Genomic DNA, 22,691 nt, shown 5'->3' on the forward strand with positions numbered 1-22,691 from the left:
ATAGAAATTGCATGAAATTTATAGGAACATGAGTTGAAAGTACTGTTTGAGGCAGAGCACTTCAGCACATTTAAAATAATTTTGTTCAGTGTTAGAAAAATCTAGTTTTAGGAACCCTCTAGAATTAATTGATAGAGAAAAAAATAATCTCACTCCCAGAAATCTTTGGGGATACAAGTAAATAAATAATTCCAATACTATTATATTTTTTTGTTACTTGAAAGGGCTTCCCAGTTGGTGCTGGTGGTAAAGAATCTGCCTGCCAATGCAGGAGACACAGGTTCTATCTCTGGGTCAGGAAAATCCCCTGGAGTAGGAAATGGCAACCTCCTCCAGTTTTCTTGTCTGGAGAAGTCCATGGACAGAAGAGCCTGGTGAGCTATAGTCCATGGGATCGCAAAGAATCAGGCATGACTGAACCAACTTAGCATGCACGTTAACTTGAAAAGCCAAAAACCAAAAGACAAATCCAAAAAATTTAGCAGTGTTGGGTAAGACCTACTATTTGGGTGATCATTACTTCGCCTTCCACCCTCATTTATTACTTTTAGATACTTCTTGTTCTATACCTTCTAAAGAACTATCCAAGGTTGCTCACTCCCCCTCTGGCAAAGTACCAGCTTTTGAACCAGAAGACTCCAAATTCACATTTCAATTCAGCAGCTGTGGCAATCTGGAGGACCCAGTTACTGGAGCTGTATTTCCTCATAATCCAGGAGAGGGAAAATATCTACCTTCCAGGGTTGTAGAGGGAATGAATGACAGAATGTACAAGGAAAACAAATGTGCAAAGCTAACTATACACTTACCTTTCTACATAAGAAGATACAAGTTAAAGCATTGAAACAAGTATACCATCAAGGGTGAAACAGATCACCAGCCCAGGTTGGATGCATGAGACAAGTGCTCAGGGCTGGTGCACTGGGAAGACCCAGAGGGATGGGGTGGGGAGGGAGGCGAGAGGGGATCAGGATGGGGAACACATGTAAATCCATGGCTGATTCACGTCAATGTATGGCAAAAACCACTACAATATTGTAAAGTAATTAGCCTCCAACTAATAAAAATAAATGGAAAAAAAAAAAAAAAAAGGAAAGCTATTAAGTTGCTTTTGTACACTTGTCTTGCTTGGCTCGTTGATTGGGCAAATTTAGTTAAACCATGACCCAACTCAATAAAAGTATCCAACCAAACCTGCCAGGTAAGCCAAAGTGTCAAACCAATAAATAACTTGATGGAGACCTGGTTACTTTCAAAGTTAAGACAGCCTTCAAAGCAAGCCATGCGGCTCATAGAAAGCAGCAAGTGAGGCCCCAAAACGTGCCTAAATGCAGGAGAACTGCTTATTCTCCAGGAATCACCAAAGCTCCCGGGAGTCGTTCAAGCCAAAATTGTGATCTCCCTGCCTTGTCCTTCAGATGATGTGGACTCCAAACACATTTTCTGTGCAGCTGGAGTCTTTGTTACAGACAGAAGGATCCTGCTTCATGAGGCCGGTGTTTATGGCCTAACTTTTTTAAAGAGGAATTTGGAAAACTTCCCAGATGCTGCATCTGCCCCTAGCCCGTGCACCTCGGAGTCTGAGGCCGGCAAGGGAGGCAGCGCAGACGACTAAATTTATTAACAGTGGATGGGCCACTCTGTCTTTTCACAGCAACAGCAGTAGGTGATCCCATCGAAAATCTGTCTGCTGGCTAGCTAGCAAATCCAAGCTGACATGCCTGCCGCAGCGCTACCCAGATGAATGGCAAGAAGGCTGATTCCTCGAAGAAACACATCACAAGCCAAAGGCTGGACCAGGAAGGCAGTTCCAGCTCCATCCAAGAGAAAGTATTTTACTTTCTACCCACTATCTTTTCTAGATACCTATGTTTTCTTTTTTTTTTTAGTTTTCTCACTAAGCTTTATTCTTTTTATAAATTTATTCATTTTAATTGGAGGCTAATTACTTTACAGTATTGTAGTGGTTTTGCCATACATTGACATGAATCAGCCACGGGTGTCTTCCTTTCCTTTCTTTAACTTTTAGGAATAGTAAGCAGAAGTTGAGTGTTGTAGGGGAGCTCAGTGATTGAATCTCTAATACTCAGGGAGGAGCTGGATGTACTAGGCCAGTGGTGACTCTTAATATATTAATCTTTATATATCACAGCTAGGGAATAATCATGATTCATTGCAAACACACAGCAGCAGCCAGCCTCACATAAAAGCAAGCTATTTACTACTTTAAGTAAAAATAAAATGATACACAAGCTAGGTTTCAGAGCTCAAGTTCCATTTCATTGTCCTCAACATTTGCAATATTTGAAAGTCCAGCTGTTGCTCCAAAATTATGTTCTCAGGAGTTAAATTAATATCATTCTGAGTTTATAGAATCATATATATTATACACTTTGTAAATTCTTTAAAAAGTGGTAACTATGTACTATGAATAGTTACTATTTTCTATACCTACAGTCAAATAGTGCTTCTAAAAACTGTAATTCATAGAGCAAAAGACTTCCAGACTATAATACGCGTAAAATCAGGAACTGAGCGAGACACACGAGGTTAGCTCACACAGTGAGGGTTGGATCTTGTGTTAGATTAATTGGGAGATTGAGACTGACATATATGTACTATGATACTATGTATAAAATGGATAACTAATGAGAACCTAGTGTATAGCTCAGGGAACTTTACGCAGTTGTCTGTAGGGCCCTAAATTGTATGGCAGTCCCAAACAGAGGAGATATATGGACATGTATAGCTGATTCACTGTGTGCTAATTCACAGCAGAAATCAACAAAGCATTGTAAGGTAACTATACTAGAATAAAAATTAATTGACAAAAGAAAGTAGAAAAAACAAGAAAATGTTTATATTTTGCTGGGGATTTTTGCACTGGCTTTTATTTGAAAAATATTGTATTAAAATATTATGTACATGGACAACTGAGTTTTTGGTGCCTTAAATATTATGCCTCACGTGCCTTACGCTGCTTCTGACCCACAGAAGGTAGGCTTTCCCTGAAATTACTTTTTCCCATAATGCTCTGAAGAGAACATAGGGTATGAACAGTTGTCACATTAAAAAAAAAAAAAAAAGTTACATCAAATAAGTACTAGGAATAGTTAAACAAAGTTAAATAAATTTTTTCACTTCTTTTCAGAGACTGTAATAACTCAATGTGTACTAAGCATCTCCAACAGCATGGGGCATTTCTCAAACTCATTTGCCACAGAACTCTTTTCCACAAAGGAAGTGAATAATACTCTGAGGAACACATTCTGGTAAGTAGCATCCAAGAATCATGTCCAGCACATACTTTGATCCAATAAAGCTGCCTTCCCACATCATTTTCTTTCCTTCACTTACCCCTCTTTTTTTTTCCCCCCAATATATGGAAAAGAAAAGTATGTCGACACAATCAAGCTAAAGTGTAAAAAGACTACACTGGCATCTCTATAAACGGGCATAATAAAAACTCATTGTAAAGGAATATTAGAATAATAGAGAACACTTCGGGGCGTAGTGCCTCATAAGGAAAGTGACATCAAGCACGCTTACCCGTGAAGTCTGTATTGACTGGGTGGGTGGAGCTGGGGAACTTATAATATCCATGTCCTGTGAAGCGAGTCCCCTTCGTCACCACGGCCCTCGGAGCCGGAAGAGATGGCTCCCTCCTTTCCAGCTGATACACAGGAGAAGGTCCATTCTGCTCTTCAGGTGCCAGCCAGCTAAGACGCATGGTTGTGCTGTTGATTCCTTCAACCAGAGGCGGCCTCAGTTGGGCTGGTGCTAAATATTAGAAAACCCTTGTTACTTTCAAGAACTTGGCTTCCATCTCTAGACACCGATAAGTACATATATATTCACATGCACCTGTGTACATCATACGCCAAATCAATTATGGTCTCAAGGATTTCTATGGTTCTCAGAACGGAAAATACAAGATACAATTTGTATTAAAGGCAACTAAAGAAAATTTAAATGACTAACAAATGTTAAACAAAAAATTTTATTGAACAAAGTTTTTTCTTGTATGTTCTCTATTCTCTCTTGCTACCTAACAGACACTGTATAGTCTATTGCTTCCCCACCCAGATTCCTTTTCCCAAGCAGGCGCCTCAGTGCTCCATCTTCTGTGCTTAGCCTTTAGGGGCTCATGGCGGCTCCGTTTTCTAGAGACTTAACCTGCCTGAGTGGAAGCTACAGGATCCCTCGTGAACCCTGCAGCCAGTGACTACCAGCCAATGGCTACAGATCACAAAGGGCAGAGTCCCTTGTCTTAATGTGGCATCAAGTCAGGGCTGCAATCCACAGAAGCCAAACAGGCAAAGGAAATATTTGAAATGGGCTAGTTAGGGAGACAAGAGAAAGTGTGGGGACTGAGAAAAACCAGGTGGGGGGTGAATGGTCACCAATTCATGCCAGTCAATGGATGACTCAGGAATGACGGCCCAATGTCGCCAAACCTTTTAGTCTGTTTTTTAAAAAGTCATTTTTGTGTGTAATTTTCTGATTTTTTAAAGCTTAGAAAACTGGTCTAAATTAAAACAAACAAATAAGCAAAAGCTGCTCGGAAAACCAAACAAAGCATCCACGTGGAAGAAATGCACGTGAGAGCTCAGGGAGGTGCAAACTCTTCTCTGGGCACTGCAGACTTTGGGCAGCCTCAGGGTCCTGAAGAGACCACACGACCTCTAGCAGGAGCCTGAGCCTCGGGCAGCCAGCACCCCGTGCTCACACGCATGCTGGGGCCACGGCATGATCTGAGGTCCAGGGACACTGGAAACTCTGCGGAGCCTCCCAGCAAATCTTCAGAGGGACAGAGTTAAGACTTCCCCTAAAACCTACTGGAAATGGATCAGATTAACAACTGAGTTGTTGAAAATGAAGGCCCATTTTGATTTTTATTTTCTTAAAGCGTCCGTACGATGAAATTCATATCCACTGTAAGTGTGTCAGCTGGATCTGAGGGTAAAAGTGAAGAAAAAAAATCACATGTCATAATCACCGAGCTTATTTACTGCGGACCCAAACTAAAGCTGTGGACTTTAATTTACTCTTGTATTAACACAGCCGTGTATAGGCACAAAGTCTTTGTCTGTTTCAATAAATGTGAATTAAAATGATGTGAATAAAAACAAATACCCTTAAACCAAGAAAACAAGTTCACCTTAAATCAACTTGGAACAATTACCATTTGTTACTTTCTAGAAAGCTTGGCCAGCTTTCTAAAGAGAAACAATTGTGATTCTATTTTCACTTTTAGTAAAGAAGAAAGTGCGCTGAGCAAAAAGTTTAACAACTTAGATAATGAACAATTTTGTTCATCTCCTGCCACTGTGAGCTATGTGATATTTTTGTCCTTATATAAATTTATGCATGATTTCCTTTACTATTCTTTGCCAAAAATGACCTAAATGGTGGGCTCTCAGAGATTTCACTCTATATGCTATGATTTTTCTTTAAAATAATCCAAAACAAAACAAAAAGCTAAGCCATGCAGAAATTTCTTCTCTCACTAAAGCTCATCTTCAGAGTTTGGAGTTCCATCCTTCTATTAACTCTTCAGCAAGCCATCACTGGCAATAAGCTTAACTGGAAGGAAAGACTGTCAAAGATTTCTGAGTTTTGGGCTCAGGGAAGCAACGGATACCAATGAAATCTTTTCAGATTGTCTAAATTTTGTTACTTAGAAGGACAGAAGAGGAATTTTGAGTATTTCTGCTACGTTTTCTGTATTCCACTTAAGACTCCCTAATGATCTGGGATACAAAGACTTGAACATTTTAGTTTGAAAAATATTATCTATTTCAGAGATGTTCAATTGAACTTTCTCAGTGAAAATATTCTCAATTTGTACTGTCTAATACAATAAGCACTAGCCATATATGACTATTGAATACTTGATGTGTGTCTATTGAAGCAAAGGGCTTGAACTTTTAATTTTATTAAGTAGCACTATATATAGCTACCATGTTGGACAGCAAAGACTTAGCAAATCACAAATTATATATATTTGATGTGTTAAAAATAGAAATTCCATTTTAACTATTTAGTGAAATTATGAATAAATCTCCTGTACTTCTTAAGAGCAGAAGAATTTTATTATTTCTTTTTATTTTAAAATTTAAAAAGATTTTTATTGTAGTATAGTTGATTTACAATATTGTATTAGTTTCTGCTGTACAGTAAAGTGAATCAGTTATACATAAACTGCTACTCTTTTTTTAAGATTTTTTTTCCCATATAGGGGCTTCCCTAGTGGCTCAGATAGTAAAGAATCTGCCTGCAGTGCACGAGATCTGGGTTTGATTCCTGCTTCAGGAAGATCCCCTGGAGAAGGGAATGACAACCTACTCCAGTATTCTTGCCTGGAGAATGCCATGGACAGCAGGGCCTGGCGGGCTACAGTCCATGGGGCAGCAAAGAGTTGGACACGATGGGGTGACTAACACTATCACTTCTACCTTCCCATACAGGTCATTACGTTGTGTTGAGTAGAGTTCCCTATGCTCTACAGTAGGTTCACGGTAGTTATCTGTTTTGTGTCTAGTAGGGGATGTATATCAACCCCAAGACGCCAACTACACCTTGCCCTTTTCCCCCTGGTACTCCAATGTTCACTGCAGCACCGTTTACAATAGCCAGGACATGGACGCAATCTAAACATCATCAAAAGAGAAATGAGAAAAGAAGATGCAGTATACATATACAACAGAATATTACTCAGCCATAAAAAAGAATAAAACAAGGCCATTTGCAGCAATGTGAATGCACCTAGAGGACTGTGACACTGCTTGGAGGAAGTCAGAGAAACACAAATATCATATGATAGTGCCTATATGTGGAATCCAAAAAATATGTTACAAATGAAATTATTTATAGAGACAGATGTAGAAAACAAACTTATTCTTATTTGAAATCTGCTTCATTCTCAAGGTCTCATCTCTTTGACATTTGATACTCTTTTACTTTACTCCAATCACCCCGCTGGAAGGAGATAATGAAGCTTTGTACCATTATTTTATTCAAAATTCTTTTCCCAATGATACATCATCCATAATCACTTCTTAATCAAGAATATAATTTCAAAATCAAACAAAGCAAAAGGAATGCCAGCAGCTCAGTAGTTTTTTTTTTGGGGGGGGGTGTTTGTTTTAATATCTACTAAAATTGATAGCATGCAATTTTAAAAATATGACAAAATGATTATAATCAATAAGGACAATTCTACATTGAGAATTCACTAAAATTAATGTTGACTATTTAAACTCTAACAAGTAGTCAAGCATCTTTTCTAGATTCACAGGAGAATTATTCCACTGAGTAATGACAATATTCTTAGGAAGTCATCTACAAAGGTGTGAAACTAGAATGTGTGTGTGTGTGTGTGTGTGTGTGTGTGTGTATTTTATTCACTTGTTTAAAAATAAATAAACACCTATCAGCTGTCCTTTATAGTTTCAATTGGAGTCTCCAGCCCATCAGAAAGGATGAGCACTTAGTCATTATCTTCAGAGTTCCCTTAGTATCAGAAAGGGAATTTTCAGTCAACTAAATGAGACTGGTCTCATACACATTCACAAGTATTAACAGAATGATAATAAGATAAACAGATACTCCTGAACTATTAAACACATGCATACAAACTTAGACTAAGAGACCAGGGAATAAAAGATCACCAAAGTGCATGGATTATAAGTATAAATTTGTTAATCACAAAGCAATAAATTAAGAGACATTATGGAATTATGGAAAAGTCATTGGAACCTTCTAGAGATCATAATTTTCATATTTTGTTATCCAATTCTGCAAGATTTTAGAAAAACACTTCAAAATTATGTGCCTCGTGTTTCTCTCAGACAATATAAGAATAAATTTTCAGTAATACACCTTTAAAATAAAAGTTTTTAAAAACAATATAATTGTGTTAGGTTTTATAAGGCAAATTTCTATATAAGTACAAGGCACTATTATTACTAGCCAATGAAGTATCTTTCAGATTACATATTATAAAATGATGCAATTCATTCACATTCAGAATCTATCTGTATTTACTTAGAAAATTCTCTTATAGATGCAAACTTCAATATCCATCATTTCAAAGAATAACAAGATACAAATTCTGTTTCCACTTGGAATAAAATTACAATGCTGTTGTATTTTTTGCATTAGCTCTGTAATCCAATTTCTAGTCTTGCTCTTCTACTTATAATCATTCTTTTACAAAACACTCTGTAATATATATTCTTTTTATGCAGCATTTATTACTTTATAATCTGATTAATAGCATATCATAATGCATAAATTTACACTTGCAAAATTTATGTAGTGTGGAGTTTGAGCATCTTAGGATAAGAACTGAAGACTAAATGAACAGAAGCTCTTGCTGATGACAGCTCTTTAAAATCGAAACCATGTTTTCAAGGAAGAGTTTGTTGTCTATGAAGACTGCATGGCTGCGTCAATATCTTAAAGCATTCTCAACTACTAGGAAGATGGCAAATTAGAAATAAACAGCCTTTCCTCATTTCAGGGGTGTAAGGGGAGCACTAATATATGACATCCTCAGGCATCTTGTCAGTGAAAAATGATTCTAACTTTTTCTCAGAGATGCAAAGCGTCACAGGAAATGTGATTTGCCAGATGCTTCTAGCCACAAACACCTGTGGAAAAGGGCAGTGGGACCAGGACTCAGACATGATATCCAGGTTGATCGTGAAGCCATGATTTTCCAGTTAGCAAGCACGCTCCAGTCAGGGTCAGAAGAGGAAAGGATTCTCCTCCTGACTTTCCGAGATCTCCCAGCACTCAGATAGACCTTGTTGACTGGTCTATTCTCTGGCTGAGGAAAGAACAGCATCAATTTTCCCAATCCCTTATTTGTTTACTAGTCTCCTTCAAGAGAGAAGATGTATAGTGGAACTGATCTGGAAAGGAGAAAACTAAGGTTCTATACTTGTCCTTTAAGGCCCTACTTATGGAACATTGGCTAATCCATTATTTGGCCTCTCTGTTAAGCATTTCACACATTCATTTTTTGGAAAAAAAAAAAAGTGTATTGAAGTTTAGTTGATGTACAATATTATATAAGCTACAGGCTTACAACAGAGTGATTCACAATTTTTAGAGGCTATACTCCATTTACAGTTATAAGATATTGGCTATGTTGCCTGTGTGGTACAATATATCCTTGTAGCTTATTTATATATATATAACTTCTCTCTTCCCTCTTCCTATTCATAACCACTAGCTTGTTCTCTGTATCTGTGTGGCTGCTTTTTGGGGTACATTCATTAGGTTGTTTTTTTTTTCAGATTCCATATATAAGTGATACAATATTGTCTTATTTCACTTAACAAATACCTTCCAAGTCCATTCATGTTATCTCATTGACAACATTTCATTCTTTTTAATGGCTGAGTAGTATTTCATTGGGTATATGTAGGTCCATCTAGTCAAAACTATGGTTTTTCCAGTAGTCATGTATGGATGTGAAAGTTGGACTATAAAGAAAGCTGAGCACTGAAGAATTGATGCTTTTGAACTGTGGTGTTGGATAAGACTCTTGAGAGTCCCTTGGATGGAGATCCAACCAGTCCATCCTAAAGATCAGTCCTGGATGTTCATTGGGAGGACTGATGCTGAAGCTGAAACTCCAATACTTTGACCACCTGATGCAAAGAACTGACTGATTTGAAAAGACCCTGATGCTGGGAAAGATTGAGGGCAGGAGGAGAAGGGGACGACAGGGTATGAGATGGCTGGATGTCGTCACCAACTTGATGGACCTGAGTTTGAGCAAGCTCTGGGAGTTGGTGATGGACAGGGAAGCCTGGCGTGCTGCAGTCCATGGGTTCGCAGAGAGTCAGACACAACTGAGAGACTGAACTGAACTGATGTGTACTACATCTTCTTTATCCATTTATTTGTTGATGGATGCTTAGGTTGCTTTCATATTTTGTCAATTATAAATAATGATATTATGAACATTGGGGTGCAAGCATCTTTTCAAATTAGTGCTTTTGTTTATTTCAGATATGTACTCAGTGGTAGAACTGCTGGCTAGTATCTCATTTATTGAAGAGCATGACAGACCTGATTATACCTATGATGACTTCCAGTTAGAAAATTCTGGCTGAACATTGCAAGTAGTGTTTCTCAAGAGTAAATCATGAAGGGGCATCGGACATACGGGTCCCTCATCCCTCATCCCTCCAGGAACCCAGCCAACTTATCCCTGCAACTCTGAGTCACCTTGTTCTTTACCATGGCGCACAAATATTATGATTTTTCTATGTGTTTTAGGATATAAAGAAAGTCCAGAAAGCATTTCTTTTCAAGAATTTAAGGCGAATCACCTTCTTGGTGAATATACACTGCCTTAGCCAGCTGTCATACCGGTGATTCTCCATAATTTGCACACAACTTGCATCCTACACGTAAAGGGAGTGAGCCATGATTTCTGAACTGCACTTCGCAGCTGCAGTGACAACAAGCATTGTTCCCTAAAGTCCCCCATTAATAAAAGGTAGTTGCTTGGACTGTAATTATGGCATCCTTCCTACCCAAACTTGAAGCTTTTATGGGTCTTATGCAATTAACTACTTAAATGCATCGTAACACTTGCTTCTCTGACAGCAAAGTATTGATTTTTTAATCATTTTCAAGTCTCCTCTAGCACAAATAAATGTACTACAGTTACAGTTAATGCACTGTGTACATGCATTAAATGTTAGTCTGACAGAATTTATTATTTTGTGATATATAGAACTGAAGTCAGGCTTCTCAGAAAGTAGCATCATGGATCCAACATCAGTATGGAAACTACCATTGTCCTTGATACTCCAAATTCTCTAACTTCGAAAAGCTAGAGATCTCTTACTTAGGCTTAAAATAAAGGAGGGGGTACTGAGTATAAATCTTTCCTAGGTGTCAGTGTAGGAGAAAATTAAAAGTAGTCCAGCAGAGAAGATAACAGTTTATTTTTCCCTAAAGGTGTCACTGTGGGTGTATGGCAACTTTGTTCACATGAATTTCAGTGTAGCTTTTCCCTTGCATTTACTTAGGACATTTCAAAATATTTTGCATGCAATAGTCTATTTCAATTCTTACACATTTTAATTGTGCTGTTTTAATCCCTCACTATGGTTAATACATCAGAAAACTGAAACAGTGTTTCCCAAAGTGTGACTTCTACATGCCATTTCTGCTATGCCAAAAAGGTCAACAGAGGTCTCATGAAAGTCACTTATCTAAATACAGACCTGGCAACAGAGGTCATTACACAGCATATCAACAAGCCTTTTCCTTGGGCACAGCACACATTCAACATTAAAGTTGGTGAGTAAAAAGCAGTTAATTTTGTTTTGTTAGAAATAATATCATTTTAGTTTTAGCATCTAAGACAGATGCCAGCATTTCACTCTGAACAGATGGTAATTCCATCTAATAGTGCATGTCTGTATTAGTAAGGTCTGTTGTGTATACAAACAGTAATAAACAGTAGGTAAGGATCAAAATAAATTTTAATTGTTGACATTAAATTCTGGCAGCCACAGTTCTAAGGCTGCAATATTCCTTTTTCAAGTCTGTCAGATTTACTAACACTACACAAGCTTTGTCCAAAGCTGCCAAATCCTAGCTTCCATAGAAAGATACTGCATCCTCCCAGCTCCCGGTCTGCACCAGGGTTGCCTGTTTTCCTACACTGAAATAATCATTCAGGAATAACATGAGATTGGTGCTACCACGGATGCGATGCTCTTGCAGGATTTTTTTTAGAATGCTCCCAGAGGACTGAACCTTTAATTAAAAGGTTGATTTTTAAAATGTTGTGTCCAACCGTTACACTATGGGTTCCAGTGTTATCACAGTCACCTTCCTACCCTTCTAAGAAAAGGTCTCTCATTCAATTCCATCTCTTCTCATCGCAAATCTGGGCATTCCTGAACTTCTCTGAGACTGACATCATCCCTTCATTTGGTTTGCTTTGCCAGAATCTGAAGGATTTCCCTAACAATCACAGCTCTCATCCGCTGAACTCTTGTGTAGGTTTTACTGTGGATCAAGCCTGCCAACAAGCACCAATTTGGTTCTCATAACATCTCCAACTATCTGGTATTACAAGTAGTAGCTGCTATTTATTTTGGGAAGCTGCCATGTCAAAAAAAAAAATCATTATAAAAAAAAACCCAGTTTGGCATTCAAGTGACTGTTCAATAACAAACATGCTTTGCAATCAAATTTCTTTTAAAAAAATGGATGTATTTTTTGAATCATGAAAAATATATTGCTTCCACCATATGGGACAACCAACGACTCACCAACCGATTTCAGATGCAGCATATTGAGCTGACCATATGTTACAGTGCTGTTGAATGGCTGAGTGATTCATGCCCGTCACATTCTAGTATATCAATTAAAGCTCCTTGAAGTCTGCATGATTTGTGTCTCTGTTATTAAACCCTGCTAATTCATCCCACTTACACATCTGTTATAAATCTCTAGGAGTGCTGCATGATTCATGGCAATCTGTGAGCATGCTACAGCAAATTCTTCTCCTTGTAATTAACAGTAAATTGTTTTACTGCCATGCAATGAATTTTTCAGTTATATTGCAAATGAACTCCTAAATGTGCGGTTCTTTCCTAAGAACTGACTTATATCATTAGGCAATTAAAAAGTATTGCTTTGAACCAAAAGCTTTTAATCAAGAGAAATACAACTTCAACATTGCTTGAGAGCCATGGAAATTTGACATGGTGGTTAGAAGTGCAAAATAATTTCTGTTGTTGAAAGAGCAAAACAAACAAACAAAACCAGCCCTTCTTCGTACTCTCAGGATTTCCCTGATGCTAAGACGTGAGAACTGCTGCCTAAAAACAGTGGGTGAGACAAGTTTGCACAGATACTGTTTATCTTAGAAGTGACTTAAGTCAGCTGTCATTACCAAATTTCTCAGATTGCCTTACACTTCTCCAATTGTAAAACAGAGCCTTTATTCTTGAAATAAATAATTGGATAATTAGTCAAGTTGAATCAGCAGAGGATTTCACTGCTGTTCAAGTGTTCTTGTCAAAGGTGAAGCAAATTCATTTCAGCTCGCCTCCGCAGCTCTTCGAAGAGGCTTTGATTTTTTTTTTCCCCCACTTTCTTGGCAGCAGCCTGAGATTCATGAGTCCATACATCAAGTTGGTAGTTTAACAACAAATGGAATTAAATTCAAAGAAGGGAAACTAATTGAAGGACAGCAACAAAAGTGTTTGGTAATGTGCTTTTTAATATGGCGTGCCACATTTGCATGATAATTTTTCCTTTTTAGCATGGAGCAGAAAGTGACTAGCTTAATGAGGGATTATTCAAGACAGGAACGAACAAAATGCATTCATAACTAAGAACAAAGATTGTATTATGAAACAAAAACAGGCAACCTCAGAGAAGTAACTGGATGATTGGTTTATGCATTATGAATAAAAAGATAGAAAAATATTTATATTAGTATTCACTAATGACTATATATACAAGATTGTTGTAATTAAAATTATAAATTAACATATTAAGAGTGCTTGTTTAATCACTCTGGGTCCTATTCACAATGAAAAGACTTATGTACCTGCATACAAAACAATGTGTGTTTTCAACCCAGCAGCAAACAACCCATACATTCTACTTTGGATGGATTCAGACAGGAAACTTAATGCATCACTAATTACTTGCTTAATGGGAAATGGGCACTTCTAAGCTTGTAATGTAGAGGTCAATTTATGATGGGTAAAGGAAATAGGACATCGGTCCTCCAGGAATGGATCTCCAAAAGGAATTTCTCTGAAGGAAGGTTTAATTTGTACTTAATTCACAAAGGATGGAAATGTACAAAGTTATTAGATTAAAAGGGTAATCTTAAAGAAAAGGATTAGAAGCTTCTAAGGGCCCAGTCTGTCAGATCATGACCCATATAAACCCAGAAGCAACTCCAAAGCCGCCCATCACACTTTCTTGAAGATTTTGCAATAGAGTTGCAGCTACTCTTGGGAGAGTACCTCTCTCAAATCAGTTCTGGAACTGTTCATGGGCACCAAAACTAAAGGAGCAGTGATAAACATTCTGGACGAAATGTGCCAATTCTAATGATACATCTAATTGAAAAAATACTTGAAAGAGAGCAAATTACAATTCTCAAGCTTTTTAATGAAACAGACATATCTAACAAGTATCTTTTTGATTTCTGTGACTGAGATTTAAGGGAAAAAACATATTTTCATGATTCAATGCTTCAGAAAAGCTGAATACTACTTCCAGTTTATGGAGCTCTTTTTCAAAGTTTTTAAATGGTTGTTCTGATCCTTGGCAACTCACTCACATGAACTACATTTAGACTTAAGAGTTAAATTTCCCACAAATCTATTGGAATTGTGTACCTTCCAAACCATAATTTTATTATGAGAAGAGATAAAGCAAGAAGAGTCAAAGTGCTGCAAGTCAAGTTTTATTCCTTTCCTACAACAAATCTGTTGACCATTCAAAAGCACTGACCTTCTCACTGTTTATTTCTATGACTTAAAATCTTCAGTTACACAGACATTTAATCCTAGGAAAATTAAAAAAAAAAAAAAAAGAAATACCCTATTTATCTACTGAAAACAAAGGAGGCAAGAAGGATATTGGATCTGTAATTTCTGGGGTTTTCCTTATATTCTATTAAAAACAAGTCCATTTTCCCTGGCCCAAACACCCCTGAAAACAATGCATTTTACCAAAAATCAAGTGGCAAGCAAAAATTATTTTCCATACTTTTGTCATGCAAGTGATTTAATTCCCTGTCTGGCAGATGAAAAGTCATAGAGTTCTGACAAGATAAATTAAATAAATTAAGAGACTAAGAAATAAAAATTTTCCCAGAAAAACACTAATTTTTCTCTCAGAAAAGAAAGGATCTCACATGTGAACAAAATTAATGCATACTTTTATGCAAATTGAGTAGAAGGAACATTTTGGCAAAGAACAAAAAGCTACACATTTAAAACTTACCGTCTTTTGCAACTGTTTACTTTTTTTACTTCCCAGCTTTTGCTCTGATAGAGTCAGCTAATCAGAGTGCTGCCCAGGGGATCAGCAATGACCCTACATTCCTTGTATCTTACATTTCTTTCCCTTTCCCTACCGTCTGTGACTCTACTGACATTCTCCTTCTAGAATTCTCTCTGCCCTTGACTTTTTGAATAGTGCTCTTTCTAGATTCTATACCTAACTCTGACCATGTCTCTGTTTCTTTAATTTTTCCTTTTCTTTTTCTCCCAGAATGTGAGCATTCACTGAGGTGTAAACTTTCCTTTTGTATTTTCTCTGCTTTCACTAATATATTACCATCCATAGTTTTACCTCCTTTTATATGCAGACAATTATAAAACGTACATCCTTCTTAAGCTCCAGATTTGCATTTTCCACTGTTGGCTGGTTATAATTGTCATGGATATGTTTTGATCAAATAATTAAACTGAAACTCGTGGCTTTATTTCTCCCATATGGTCTTTCTTTGTTTTTGTTTTTGTTTTTGTTTTTTGCATTACGTTTATTTAGTGGCATCACCAAGGTCTAGGATATTTACTATCATCTTCAGTTCCTCCCTCTTCTTAACCTGTGGATTTCTTTTCCTTGAAGCATTTCATTTCATGCTTCTAGTATTTCTTTCTATTTATCTAATTTACTTTCTCATGACTTTTTTAGAATGTCCTGTTTTAGCCACTAAGTCGTATTCGACTCTTTTTGACTCCATGGACTGTAGCCTGCCAGGCTCTTCTGTCCATGGGATCTCCCAGGCAAGAATACTAGAGTGGGTTGCCATTTCCTTCTCCAGGGGAACTTCCCAACCCAGGGGTCGAACCAAATCTCCTGCACTGGCAGGAATATTCTTTACTGCTGAGCCCCCAGGGGAGCCTCCTTGGAATGCCTACCAGACCCTATTTCCACATTCTCTTCTAACCTATACTATACTATACTCTACTGACAGAGAAATCACCATAATCCCCAGCTTTCATCATGTCAGTATGGAACAGCATCTGAAACAGCAACAAGTACATGATATAAACTCAAAAAATATCTACAAACATCTTTACCAATTATTTATAGTCTACCTCAAATGCCATTTAACCTGACATGATTTCCCAATCTGCTAAATCTGTCACCTATCTCATATTCTCTGTTCCAATAGCTTTCTTTTATCCTTTCCCCCAAGGTGTTAATCCTACCTGTTATATGTCAACATCTTAATACAGACAACATTAAGGCATGAATGGTTTCTATTAGAACTCACCCCACTTCCTAATGCCTGAAATTAGAACCTAATAGAAACTTACTCAATCGAGCATTCACAACAAAACAGCAATGGTATGGTATGGCACCTTATTAATTTTATATTGTGAACAACAAATTTGAAATGTGCAGTTTTTGATCAAAATGTAGAAGTACATGTCATAATTCAGGACAACATGCTCTTCACAGAGCTGAAAATTGATGCTTTTCAATGTTAATCCCCTACAGCTTACTTCTGTCATTCAAGCCTTAGTTTTAGGACTCTCCATTGTTACATTTATGTTAAAATAATGTTGTGGAAACAAGGTTGCAAAGTAAAACTTCATGACTTTGATAACAGAAATTCTATAACACACTGTGACTAATAAAAAGATTATGTAATAGTTATAACAAAAATCTTGATAGAAATAATTTGTTTTGAGATTTGACTTTGTGCTAGACACTGCCTTAAATATTTAACATGTATTCAATCTTTTCCTCAGGAGAACACTAAAATACACGGTATCCTTATTTGTAATTTGGAAGACAAAGGCACAGAGATTATGCAATTTACTCAAGGTCATAAAGGTAGTAGATGGCAGAGCCCAAATTCAAGTCCTGGCATTCTGGCTTATCATTTTTCCCTTAGACGAGTGAGTAAACTCTTATTTGAAAAAGTCAATGAACTTGCATATCTCATGGCTTTCAGAGAATATGAGAAGTTTCCAAGTTCTGTTCTCACAGATAAAGAGGCAGAGAGAGAACGCTGAGAGGGCTTAGATGAGTTCTACTCCATTCATCTTCCAGTAGAGAGAGTGGCCTCAAGCATCCTCACCAGAGACTAAAACAAGAGCAGAGAGCACGGGGAGGGGTGAGTTCCACGTCACAGGAACTCTTGCTGAAACCACAGAGGACAATATTCCCACAGATGTAATCACTGGCGCTTTAAGCAGGAAGGATGCCATTCTACAGACATCTTCCCTGCTTTTCAGCTTCTATCTCCAGGCTCTGTCTAGTCTCCAGGGACCAGCATGTCCCCATTCAGTTCTTTCAGGCTGTGTCTATGAAAAGACGAGAGTAGATCTCATCTAGAGGAAAGAGCCTGTCCTGACAGTGTCACAAACTGGAGCGTGTAAAGTGCAGATGGGAGGTAGTTACGCAGCCTGAAGGAAAGACTTGGGGGGAGGTATTATTATCGAAGATGTTATTGGAAGTGATGTCATGAGGAATACTAATTAGAGTGAGGGCAGCCCCCAAGGGATTGGAAGGAGAATGTTCAATAGAAACCAGAAGGAAATATTTTGGATCATTATCAGTCTGAAAATTACCTTTTCAAAGAGGTCACTACACATGGTCTGATTTGCTGGAGTAGTGGTTTCTCTACGCCTAAAAGATCAAACATATGGCAGACAAACACCTGGAAGGGATGTTGCCAGAGATGTATTAATATTGGTGAGATGGTCACTCCAGATGACTTTTAAATGTTTCAAAGCCCTGAAAAGCTGTGATTTCAGTTCTGCTTAAGCACATGAGTGGGGTCCCTTTATCCTCCACTAGGCCTCGGGCCAAATTTCTCTGGCCCTCAGGACTGATTACTCTTTTAATTTTTGTTCTCATCACCCAGTTATATCATTTTTCCTAAAGGAGACAGATACCATTATCCACACTCTGTAGCTCTCTAATAACATAATATATAAAAATAAATAAATGTACAGTCTTACAGGAAAATGGTGTTTTGTTCAAGCTAGGTACTCCATAAATATTTGTACATGTAGGTTAAATATGTGAAAAACACAGAGTTCACTCATGCAGATAATAAAACATAATTTCTTGAAACTTTGGAGTCTTCCTTGCTGACAGAAAATTTGAAGAAAAATTACTTGCTATATTTGATATTTATTGTATATTAATATAAAATAATTTGGGCCAAAGAAGTTTCCCAGAACTAAAACAAAATATAACAAAAACTATGGAACTTTACATGGAAACAGTAAGAAAGAAGGTCTGAGAAATATTTTCATACCTAAATATGTTTGCTAGAAATCTCGTAACCTCTTCACATCTGGACATTTCCTTAAAGAGTGCCAGGAAACTAAGGCTTATTGGATGCTGACAGAAAAACTGATTGGAAAAAATCTTAACTTGTAAGTAATTGGGTTATATAGGTGTTAATAATACATGTAATCAAGTTTGTATGAACCTAATTTATTCTAAGTGAAGCAAACAAAAAATTATACAAGCCATCTCCTTCTAAGATTATACTTGATAATAAGTTTTTTATTTCAATTTTATGCACCTAGGAATTTTATATTTATAATAAACAGATAATAAGAACACTACTGCCTATCCAATAAAGGCAAAATATGACACCAGGGCAGCCTACTAATTTCCAGATGTCTGCTGTTAGCTCCATGGGGCGAGAGTGGGTAAACCCAATTCCACACGAAGAGTTAAGATGGAGAGGAGAAGTATTCCAAATCCTCACAAGAAGCCTCCTAAATACTTCTAACGATTGTTGGGACACTTTAGGACTTAGGGTGGTGGTTGAGTCCTAGAATCACTCTGCATCTAATTATATTTATTATGACACAGCAACTCAGGAATCCTCCAGGCTCTTAAATTTATTTTTCTGTTCAACTATGTCAAGGTCAATAGCAATTGGAGTTTATGAGGGAGCAAGAGAAAGCTGAAAAGACAAATATTAAGACCAAACTAGAGACGCTATTGAGCTCTGTAGGTGTTTTCTTTATAAACACACGATATATTTTTCACGTCCGCTAAAACTTGCTTACCTGATGCTAAAGTCTGTCCTGCTTCTGGAGCACTGGTTACACAGCCAACTGAATTGCAGAGAGAAATAGTAAAGTTGTATATCCTATAAGGTTTTAGTCCTTTTACAATATAAGATAGTTCTTGGGATTTAGCAGTGTACAATACCTGCAAGGTAAGGGGGAAAAAAAAGTCAGGTAATAGATATCTATTGTGAAAAATATAAGCTAGACAAGCAAATTTCCAGAAATTTCAACAGAGGGAATTACTGCCAACCACAATTAAGAAAAGGAATTTCTTTTTGAAGGGACTCAACAAGCTAGGATTTAATTGATAATTGTACAATCATACTGTTTTATGAGGTAATAATCCAGTTCCTGAGTGGATAAATGAGGAAACCGAGTTATTGCCTCATAAAGCAGCGTGGTGGTGTGGCTCTTGTCACCGACAGTAGAGATAAAGAATGGTGACACTCTCATTGTTATTGTGAAAAAGTCCAAATAAAACCACAGGGCTTGGCCAAGATGAACCCAGTGCAGTAATGTCCACATGCTAGCTGATGGAGCTGGTACAGAAAAATGTCATCACGTCGTTAAATCAATCCCATCATTTGCTCTTAAAAAAAAGAAAGAAAGAAACCCTCAGGAAGGAAGAGGAGAAAAAAGGAAAGATTACTGAGCATCCACATGAAGTCAATTCTCAATTGCCTTTCTTGTACAACTAAGTGTAAGCATATTGATCAAACGGTTACTTTTTGGGGGAAATATTGTCTTTATCACACAATTTCAAATGAAAATAGCAGATATGAGCAAAGGAGACTCTATGGTCCATAAACAAATAATTAAACAATCATCACCAAGAGCTAGTCTGTCAATATAACTAAAACTGATCAAAAGCAACCATGTAAATTTGCTTAGTCTATAGATACAAAGGCCCCTGGTGATTATATTCAGAAAAAAGTCATTAACCAACAGTCTGACAGCACACATGAGCACAAACTATTTTTCTAAGAGATACTGATAACAGAATATCAAATAATCTTCCATACATATAAATACTACATATAACTAAATATTAGTTACATATGAAGTCAATTTCCAGATTTTGTTTTCCCTTTAGGAGTACAATAAAATTCATTTGGATTATATGCCTGAGTATTGACTTTAAATTTTCAAAAGCTGAGTAGTTCTCGAAAGCAGTGTGATTAGAATATAAATTACATTGTTAACATAACATTTTTCAGAAATAAAGGTGATTTAAAGATTCTAAAAATCTAGAAAATGTAAAAACATTAATACCACTTCCTTCAATACATTTATAAATCAGAAAAACATCAAACACTGATTTACTAATCCTTTGTCTAGTTTCAAAACGGCTACTTAGGTTTTGAAGATATAAATTTTTTTTCTTTTTTGCAATGTGATTTAAAGTTCCCCCCTCAAAAAAAACCTTGGAAATGAATAAAACTTACTTAATATTGCTATAAAATTTATCCTATTTAGAACAATTCTGATGAAATTTAATGTAGATTTTCTAGAAAATGCAATTGTTCTTAAGATAAAATACATTAAAGTATTTAATTTTAACAGTTGTATCTTTTTAAACAAAGTATTCTCTGTCTCAAGAACACATAATGAAATGTAATAAAGAGAAAATGTGGATTAATATTAATTTTGATTAAATTAAAGAGCTAACACCTATCTTACTCAAACTCTTCCAGAAAATTTCAGAAGAAGGTAAACTTCCAAACTCATTCTATGAGGCCACCATCACCCTAATTCCAAAACCAGACAAAGATGCCACAAAAAAAGAAAACTACAGGCCAATATCACTGATGAACATAGATGAAAAAATCCTTAACAAAATTCTAGCAAACAGAATCCAACAACATATTAAAAAAATCATACACCATGACCAAGTGGGCTTTATCCCAGGAATGCAAGGATTCTTTAATATCCGCAAATCAATCAATGTAATACACCACATTAACAAATTGAAAGATAAAAACCATATGATTATCTCAATAGATGCAGAGAAAGCCTTTGACAAAATTCAACACTCATTTATGATTAAAACTCTCCAGAAAGCAGGAATAGAGGGAACATACCTCAACATAATAAAAGCTATATATGACAAACCCACAGCAAGCATCACCCTCAATGGTGAAAAATTGAAAGCATTTCCTCTGAAATCAGGAACAAGACAAGGGTGCCCACTCTCACCACTACTATTCAACATAGTCTTGGAAGTTTTGGCCACAGCAATCAGAGCAGAAAAAGAAGTAAAAGGAATCCAGATAGGAAAAGAAGAAGTGAAACTCTCGCTGTTTGCAGATGACATGATCCTCTACATAGAAAACCCTAAAGACTCTTCCAGAAAATTACTAGAGCTAATCAATGAATATAGTAAAGTTGCAGGATATAAAATTAACACACAGAAATCCCTTGCATTCCTATATACTAACAATGTTAATAGAAATTGTGATTTTTAAAAGACATTTATCCTAGAGCTTGGGGCATGTAAAATTATCACTCAGATAAACTGTGTCTTTATCATATATACAGAATCATCTTAACAAGTGTTAAAGGATATATTTAGTTGAAAACTTTTTGGGGGGATTAATTTTTAAGGAGTGTGAATAACTTTGTCGAAGCTTAAAATCCTACAATGATAACATCACCACTTCTATAAATGTCTTCTGCCACATTCTTAGGGAAAGATCCTTTAACCATTATTTTTTTACAGTAGGGTTTCCCCAGAAATTTTGGCTATTTATTTATCAAGATTATAATGACACACATTTGGGTCAGTGTAGATATAAATTTAATTGCTAAAAATGTAAAAAAAATTTGACTGTGCCACTTGTGATTTAATTTTCTTGAATATATGATGGAATACTTGCAGGAGAGGACACAAGAAAGAAAATAAAGTGACATATCTATATCCTGATTTTAATTCTGCCACACACACAAGAAAGACTTTAAACAAATAAAGGGGACTTCCTTGGTAGCTCAGTGGTTGCAATCCATCTGCCAATGCAAGAGATATGGGTTCGATCCCTGGTCTCAGAAGATCCCACATGCTGCGGAGCAGCTAAGTTCACGCACCACAACTACTAAAGCTTCTGCTCCAGAGGCAGGGGACTGCAACTACTGACCCAGTGTGTGCACTACTGAAGCCCACGTTCTGCAACAGGAAGAGCCACTGCGACGAGCTTTTTAAGCTCCACATGAACTACAGATGAGCAGAAACTGTTTTTGCATTTAACAAATTAGTGAAATCTCAAGCACAGAGATGTGGGATATGCCTAGTAATTGGTAAAAATGGAATCAAAACAAGTTGACTTCTGGGACATGTTTTATAAACTACGCTGTTTTTTTTTTTTTTAATTTTACTTTCTTGGAATAGAATATTATAATTTGAGTAATAGCCAGAAGGCATAATATGCTGTGTCCAGACCCCATGACCACAATTCTGATGAGTCAGACATCCTGGAATGTGAAGTCAAGTGGGCCTTAGGAAGCATCACTACAAAGCTAGGGGAGGGGATGGAATTTCAGTTGAGCTATTTCAAATCCTAAATGATGCTGTGGAAGTGCTGTACTCAATATGCCAGCAAATTTGGAAAAACTTAACAGTGA

General features: G+C 36.8%; 1 protein-coding gene across 1 annotated transcript in view; it reads right to left on the reverse strand.

The window, feature by feature from the left end:
- USH2A (usherin) overlaps positions 1 to 22,691 on the reverse strand; it is a 905,205-nt gene that overhangs the window by 645,953 nt on the left and 236,561 nt on the right. Inside the window, exons 19-20 of the mRNA XM_065936753.1 lie at positions 19,074 to 19,218; positions 3,550 to 3,780 (exon numbers count right to left, since the gene is read on the reverse strand). Of these exons, the coding sequence (XP_065792825.1) occupies positions 3,550 to 3,780; positions 19,074 to 19,218 (376 nt within the window). The remainder of the gene's footprint in view (positions 1 to 3,549; positions 3,781 to 19,073; positions 19,219 to 22,691) is intronic.

The sequence above is a fragment of the Muntiacus reevesi genome, chromosome 5 (genome assembly GCF_963930625.1).
Source record: "Muntiacus reevesi chromosome 5, mMunRee1.1, whole genome shotgun sequence".
In the NCBI taxonomy this organism is placed as follows: domain Eukaryota; kingdom Metazoa; phylum Chordata; class Mammalia; order Artiodactyla; family Cervidae; genus Muntiacus; species Muntiacus reevesi.